This window comes from Tuber melanosporum (assembly GCF_000151645.1).
Source record: "Tuber melanosporum whole genome shotgun sequence assembly, scaffold_164, strain Mel28".
NCBI classification, from domain to species: Eukaryota; Fungi; Ascomycota; class Pezizomycetes; order Pezizales; family Tuberaceae; genus Tuber; species Tuber melanosporum.
Window position 1 is genome coordinate 87264 of NW_003298824.1, and position 8363 is coordinate 95626.

At 47.7% G+C, this 8363-nt stretch overlaps 1 protein-coding gene; it reads left to right on the forward strand.

Annotated features, from left to right (window-relative positions):
- The window catches only part of GSTUM_00003300001 (uncharacterized protein), a 4239-nt gene extending 1368 nt beyond the window's left edge, over window positions 1-2871 (forward strand). Inside the window, exons 2-8 of the mRNA XM_002836873.2 lie at window positions 123-286; window positions 576-688; window positions 864-942; window positions 1101-1449; window positions 1505-1793; window positions 1847-2198; window positions 2254-2871. Coding sequence (XP_002836919.1) covers window positions 123-286; window positions 576-688; window positions 864-942; window positions 1101-1449; window positions 1505-1793; window positions 1847-2198; window positions 2254-2627 — 1720 coding nt within the window. The 3' untranslated portion in view covers window positions 2628-2871.
- Window positions 2872-8363: the final 5492 nt, after the last annotated feature.

Genomic DNA, 8363 nt, shown 5'->3' on the forward strand with positions numbered 1-8363 from the left:
TACAGACCAGCAGGTAACCGCGCCGTGGCTAATGACGGTGAAGGTGGTCCGTTTGTTTCCGCTCTCGGTTCAATTGCATCACCGGTTGAGAACTTTCTCGCTAATAACTGTGTTTGCTGTAGCGGGGACCACCATGTTTCTTCCGCAGTTCACTCTGCCGCTCACTCCCGTTCGCACTCTCCGACTGATTTCGACACCTCCTACAACGAGGACCTTCGTGCTCAGCTTAAGGTCCGTGGGCTTCTCCCGCCTCATGTCGAGAGCTATGAGCTCCAGAAAGCTCGATGTAAGTTGTTTCTCATTTCTATCCCACTCGTAATGCCTTATAGCCATCGGGATGCAAATTGCTTTTTCTGGAGCTCGCATTTTCGAAGCCCTTTTTTTTTTTGTCTTGTGATACCCATCATGTGAAGAACCCTGTATGTTATTTTTTACCGGGGGTTCGAATTTCAGCCCCAATGCGACGTTTCACCCTTGCTTTGATGCTGTATCTCCAACTCCCGCCACCCATGTTACCGAACGAACCGAGCGTTGCATGATTACGTTATGTTTGCTGACTGTAGTCTGCTTGTTAGGCCTGGAACAAATCGCTCAAAAGTCAAATCCTATCGACAAGTACATGTATTTGTCCAACTTGCGCAATACCAATGTAAATCTTTTCTATCGCTTATTGATGGATAACATGAAGGTTGGTGTTTTCTTTTTCCTTTTGCTCTTTATTTTTTTTGTGTAGGACTGCCCCGGAAAGGATAATCCGCTTTTTTGAGCCCCGGATTGCCGGGAATGCTGTTGCGTAGGGCGGCTGCATTTGCCAATTTTCCCGGAAAAGACACTAATGCTGATAATTCATTCGGAGAATTCAGGAAATAACTCCTCTTGTGTACACTCCGGTAGTTGGCGAAGCATGTGTTAAATGGTCGCATATTTACACCCAGCCCGAAGGTTAGTTACAGTCTTGGCTTCCCCATATTTTTTTCCCCCCCGTCCTCCGATTTCGCCCGCTAGCTTGCCGCGCTAGTTCCTGCATGCTTGGGCTGCCGGTGAGCTCGGTCTGGGGTTGCTGCTGGGGAGTTTCTTGGCTTTTTTCTAACACTTTGCAGGGCTATATTTGTCGTATGCCGACCGCGGTAACCTCCGTGGAATCCTTGACAACTGGACTGCAGACAAAGTTGACATTGCTGTTGTCACTGATGGCTCACGAATTTTGGGGCTTGGCGACCTCGGAGTCAACGGGATGGGTATTCCCGTAGGAAAGCTTGCGCTTTATGTTGGGTGCGCTGGTATCCAGCCCGACCGCACTCTTCCCATCACCATCGACGTTGGAACCGAGAATGCCGCTAATCTCAAGGATCCATTATATTTGGGTGCTAAGATGCATCGTGTTAGCGAGGCTGAGCAGTTGGAGTTTCTTGATGAGATGATGATTGCTCTTAATGATAAATGGCCCGGGTATGTTTCTCATTGTTTCCTGCTTGTGAATTGAATCAGACTAACATTCTCTTAGCCTCGTCGTCCAATTTGAGGACTTCAAAAATCCTTTCCCATCTCTAGAGCGATATCGCAATACATACACTTGCTTCAATGACGACATCCAGGGAACTGGTGCCGTCGTACTTGGGGGTACCATCAATGCCCTCAAGAACACCGACATCCCCTTCAAAGACCAGAAGTTGGTTTTCTTCGGTGCTGGTTCCGCCGCTGTTGGTGTTGCCAAGCAGATTTGCGAGCTCTTTATCCAGAGCGGTATTCCAGAATCTGATGCTAGAAAGATGTTCTGGCTCGTGGATTCAAAGGTATTTTGTGCCCCGTGTCGTAAATGGAACAAACACTAATTCGGGTTCATTAGGGAATGGTGACAAATGACCGTGGTGATACTTTACAAGAGCACAAAGTATATTTCTCTCGAGATGATAACAATGGCCAACAATTCAAGTCGCTTGAGGAAGTTGTGGATTATGTCAAACCAACTGCTCTCATGGGACTCTCTACTATCGGTGGAGCGTTCACAGAGTCGATAATCCGCAAGATGGCAAGCTATAACGAGAAGCCAATCATCTTCCCTCTCTCGAATCCTTCCAGCAAGTCGGAGTGCACCTATGAACAGGCAATGCAATGGACCAACAACAAGGTCATCTTTGCCTCTGGATCGCCCTTCCCAGAATTTGAAGCTGATGGCAGGGTACATACTCCCGGCCAAGGTAAGGAGAATTCACAGCTCGAAATTCACAAGTTTGGTTGCTTACAAGTTTACAGGAAACAACATGTATGTCTTCCCCGGCATCGGACTTGGCACTGTCTTGTGTGAGGCCGTGCATGTCACCCAGGAGATGGTCTACGCATCTGCTGTCGGTTTGGCCGATTCTCTCACGGATGAGGAGCGTGAGAAAGGTTGGCTCTACCCCAACCTGGACCGAATTAGGTCGATCTCTGTTATCGTCGCTCGTTCCGTCATTCGTGCTGCTCAAAAGGAGAACCTCGACAAGAACAAAACCTTGCAGTGGCTCAGCGACGTGGAACTCGACAACTACATCCGCTCCAAGATGTACAACCCCGCCGGCGATCACTCCGGAGCGTCAAGCCCCACTGTGGAGGTCAATGGCAACGCAGCTAAACTTTCAAATTTGTAAACTGGCATTTGTTCGGGTGAGGTGGATTGCGTGATTAGTGTTAGATTTTTCTCATCTTTCCAGTTGTGGTTATTCCCATCTGCCTTGCTTTCTCGGGTGTTTGGTAATTTCTGCGATGTCTTCATCCTCCATTTAACACTGGGGGTTTGGGTCTAATGTTTTCATTAATCTTGTAACACATTTTTTTCTTTCTCATTTTTTATTTCTCGGGTTGGGTTGAAACGGAAAAAGAACATGCTTTTTTATCTCTGGACTGGTTAGGGCTTTTTTCTTTCTTTTTTTACCCCTCGGCATTAGTATCATACTGCACATGGCGATTGGATCGATACAGTATAAATTTGCTTTGGGGTAGGCATTACTACATTACGAAGCGAATAAATGATTGTGGGGGTATTCTTTTGTGCCGGGGAGTTGAGTGAATGAGTGAATGCCCGGGGGGGGGTGCACGGTTGTGTTGTCGGTCCAACCCCGACTGGCGTAGCAAAATTGTTGGATTGGTGTTGCCGTTGCATTGTGGGGGCGGAAGTCCTAGTGCTGTCTGGGATCGCTTATCGGGGTGATGGTCCGGCGGGGGGTGCCAGGGCGCTTGGATGGGGGACTTGATAAGGTGATGGATGTGCGAGTGAGTTGTTATGATGGCGGGGAATTTCTGGGCGCCTTATCCGGTTCTTTCCTATTGCGCTGTAATATCTTACAAGTGCCGAGAGTCAGACCTTGCTATCATCGCGGGGACTTTTTGTGCCTCATGAGTGTCGTGATTATCGTGATTATCGTGATTTCTTGGCCACAAACGGCCGCTACCGCTATACAAGTAGGACTACCTGTGCTTCTTGTGGGCCCGACCGACCACAGTTAACTAAAGCCCACCTGGGCCAGTCGCGCTTTGGCCGCAAATTTGAAAATTCGGAACATAGGCTAAGGGTAATCAGACCTGCTTGGTGTCTACAGTACCAGGCACCAATAGCTCCTCCACAAGATATAAAGTGAACCCACAAGAGGAGCAGAACACGTTTTCTGATTTTTTCTTTTCTTTCGAAAAGTAGCATGTAGCCATTAAAAAATTTCCCAATCTACAGACTTGGAATATGATACCACTCGTCACTTTGGCCGATCCAATTCCTCGCAGTCCCGGATCCTGGCATCTCTATACCCCGGTATGAGAATCCACAAGGGACTTGGTTCCGAAGGCATGTACTACGGTGCTACATTTTTCCGGACCCCGCGGGCGCCGCGCCGTTCAACCAACTATGCGAGTGATTTTTACCGCGCTAAACCAGGCCCTTTGGTCTATTGACCACCCCTTGCGCAAGGCTGGAAACGGCCCTTACTAAACCCACCATCGCCCGAAGTGCCCCCCCCCGGTCGAACCACCGTACTGTACAGTATAATATGTATATACGGTGTACCGGCCGTCCGGAGCCGGTACTGAGGAAATCTTCGGTTCGCGATCGATACCCGTGTGCTGTATTGCATGGTCTATCTAATATATGGGATGCACGGGGGTGGGGTGGGGCGGGGAGGGACGGAGGAGTGCATTATGTACTGTACATACCGTACAAGTGCCCGGGTATTTAAACGTGTTAGTAGGGATTGCGTTGCGACTGATGAGGAAAGAATGGGTAACTATCTCGTTCGTGTCGTACTTTCGTGTCTGGCGGGGTGGGTATAATATCCACCGCGCACAAGCTTTATGAACGGGCGCTTTGCTTTAAAAAATTTACGATTTTGCGCGGTTAGAGAGGTGGCGGGGTCACAATGGGAGCGGGACGGCTTAAAATATTGAGTTCTGGGATGTGGGAGTATGGTGCAGTAGATTCCTGGTGGTAAAGGAGATTGCGGGTTGGAGTGTGTAGGGCTCGAAGGGGTATCTATCGGTGGTGTGTGTGTGATGGTAGGCATCCGGGAGTGTTTTTCTGGTGCGTTTGTGTCGGATGGGATGGTTGGGTGTGTCTTTTTGGAGTAAGGTATAATAATAGAGGATATTGGTCCAGATTTTCAAGCTGTGGTGGTGAGTGTGGGGGTGGTTGGCGGAGGTGAGGATTTGCTTCGATGGTCTTATCGCAGCGTATATGGGGGGGTTGTGTGCGGGGGATGCTAAACTGAGGAAGGGTGAGGTTGGATCTGGGATATCGCTGATCCTCGCAAAGGGTATTCATGTCAAGAGCAATGATATCATACACTCGAGACGTGAATCTATAAATACGGTCTCAGTCACTACTAACAATTCGCATTCAAAGTTCCCTGTTGTGTGTGTGGCGGTTAGATTACAAGGGATCGACGGTGACAGTGTGGTTTGATGGCAAATGGCTACCCTCGGAAGTCGTTTCATTCGTGTTTGTATTAGAGTCTGCATGGCATTCCGGAATTGCAAGTCCTGTCATATGGATCGGGGGTGGAGGATAAAAATGGGTTGAGAAAGGGTTTGCCGCCGATCCCCGACCACTTCCCACAGGGTCCGGGTCTAGAGTCGGATTCTATGATACCATCACAATCTCCCAGTTCCGGTACGGTATCATAGGAGTTTTTAAGGCCCCTGCCCTACGTGATCGATCGTTTAATAAATATGATACTCATTTCTGAGTAGGAATTGAACTCCTGGACTCCCGCTAAGTGCGCTGGCTAGGTATTTCATAATTATTCCCATGGGACCAAATATTCTTATCCTGCGGGTGAGCTGATTTACCGTTATTCTTTTCTCACCGTGGTCAATGGAAGGAACTATTTTGTGTGATATCACCAGATATTCAATCCATCGTAATAGGTAAATACATAAATGGGCTACTATTGATAAAGTGGTGACATGGGTGAAGATAGATGGACTACTTGAAGGAACCTTGCTGGTCAAATTTGTCTGGATAAGAACTAATTGAAGGCGATGGCTGATTGCTGAATTTTGGCACGGGGAGGGGATTACTTCTGCCTAGTTAATCGTGTTATATATAGTCGGCACTGTTTTTGGAATCAATGTATCTTTTTCGGTTCTTTTTGCTCTCAGCGCTCCCCTCTGCGGTGACTATTCTTCGGAGCTGGAAGGTCGCTTGTACCAACATTTGTGTAACCAACAAGTATATCAACGACGAACCTCGGGAAAGCTAGCGTTTGGGAGAATACATAAGATGAGTGAATCTCTTGTGGGAAGTTATGGGTGTTGATTCTCCTAATGGTTTCTGTACTGGCTGCCATGTTTTAGTATCACTGCTACAGGTACATGATCGTTGGAAGAACGTTTGACAGGAATTTGTGTTGACGGGGCGCTCCGGCTGTGTGGCACGCAAAAGCATCAATAAACCAAACCTAGTTGGTGGTGATGGACACGACCGTGCTCGAGCAGGTCGTGGGGTTATGCTCGGGCAATGATCTGAACAAGAGGACCCAATACTCGAATGCTCGAGAAAATTCGTAGACCGTGATCGAGTGCTCGGGAATGGCCGCTTCTCAATTATGCTCAAGTCGGGTTGATGGTTAGTTTTTCTGCGCCTAATTAATTCCTTTCGTATGTCAAAATGTGATAGGATATTTAAGCAGCTTTGTTCGATTCGATTTCTGACTACTTGCGCTTTGTATAATAAAGTTACCTTTTCGAAACACAATTACTCCGGGACCTGTGAGCCGGACCCATTGGCGCTATCCTGTTTGCTTGAAGTGTCGGATACCGTTTACTTTTGGTGTAGGTGCTGCTCGACATTCATGAATTCTCAGGATGTTGTTTCCTTAATCGTATGGAGGTTTTGGCGGATGGGTTCTGGATTAACGCATATTGAAAATCACCGGCGCTCGATTATCTCATACAGCGGCATATCCGAGAAGCTTAGAGAACCGGCGGCACAGATCCGGAAGTCGTTATCACTCTCATGATGGGTATGGAATGATTGGTCAGTCAATCAGAGAGGATAGTAGTAACATGGGGAAGAGAGAAGATGGAGAAGACATAAGAGAGGGGAACAGAAGCAGAGAGGCTAGTGAAGAAGAGGTGAAGAGAGAATGGGGATGAACACAGTTGCCAAAGGGAAAGCGGTGATGAGAAAGGAAGAAGGAATGTGAGAGTTTGCTTATCCATGTATAAGAGAATGCCTATTTGCCCACAGTCAAGGAGTGACGATGAATTGAGAATAAGACATCCTCCTCCTGCGCAAGAGCTTCTAGTGGGTGCAAAACGATCCACCAACAATCTTGTTTTTGAAAATGACCCCATGGAAGGAAAAGATGTATCAGTCGGAAGTAGTATTGGAGAGTGAAAGGGGTTGTGCGGAACGGCAGCTATGAGTAGTTGGAGTTTTTATGATGCCTATCTTTTCTTAGGATAGGAGTATGTAGAGGAAAGGGAGACTTGCGTGGGCGAGAATGGATATGTGTGGTTATCGAAGGGAAGATGGGATGATGCGTTTGTTGCGATTCATATATACTGCTATCTTTGCCGTTTAGTTGGGCTATTTGGCGTGACGTAGTCGGGATTTAAAACAATGGTTATAAGCGGCTCTTAAGTAGAATGGCGGTGAGAGAAATACCTGACCGGAATTCTTGGGCAGAAGTAGCACGGGTGGGAAAGAGGGAAGAGCTGTTGGTGGCCTGACACTGTGAAGCATGTTTTTATCCTCGAGTTATCACTGGTCTTTTAGAAGTGTGTAGTACTACTCTTTCATTCGCTGGTACTGTTACTTATTAAATCACCAGGGTTTAAAGATTGAAACGAACATCCCTTGCCTACAGTGCAGCAATATTAAACGTTGGTATAATAGAGAGGTCTAGTGGAAGATGTATGAATCGAGGAAAGAAAAAAAGGGGAAAAATACGGAGAAAACTAGTCAGTAAATTCCAAAAGGACGGGGGAAAATGTAGGAAACCGAAAAGGTCGAGTCTTGGCTAATTCTATACAAATATCATACTTGCTAAGGTAGCCACAAAGAGCGCATGCCAGGAGTGAATAAAAACCGGGAATGACACTGAAAATGCTTGGTTTCCAAGGAAGCATTTCACATCAGATAGTACAAGCCGGGTCCGGGGGGGGGCACATCCCGCACCTCCATACGAGTGACGTTTCAAATTGCACTAGAAGAGATAAGGCGGGAACCTGAGCTGCCGAAACGACTAGGGTTAGGGGAGGAGGAGGCTAAGAGGGATTTTTCCTTTTCGGGATGAGATGAGTCGAAGGTTCGTCCTCGAAAGCCTGGGAAAAGAGTCGCCGTGGCAGTTGTGTTGATGGCTCGGGGGATCTGGTTGCCGTGACGGCTTGTGGAACAGGATATGCTAGGGGTAAGTTGAGAGGATTGCGCTCAGAGTCTTGAGTGGGTATATCGGGATTTTGATAGTGGTGATTTAGAAGAGTGGGTAGCGAGGAAGGCTGTGCACTTCTTGGTGCGTGTTTGTGTTGGAATTTCGTAGCTGTGGAGGGGGTTGGACTAGTGATTCCGCTCCTTGGGAGTCTCTGTCAGGGTAGGGAGTGGGAGTTCGAACATCGTGCTGCTGGGGAACGGGCATGGTATCAAGGCATTCTTGAAGAAGCTGGGCAACTCCCGCATCTTCAAGCAGGACTGGCAATCGGGGGTTGACTTCTCTGAGTGCTAAAAGCATCTTTCCTATCTCCTTCGATCCATTTCTGAGGGCGTAAAAGAGTGGTGTCCTACCCTTATTGTCCTTTGATTCCACGTTGACCTCTTCCCGTTCTAGAAACAGATTCACCACTCTTTAATTCCCAGACCCGGCGGCGTATGAGAGTAGTGTCCTACCCTCGCTGTCTTT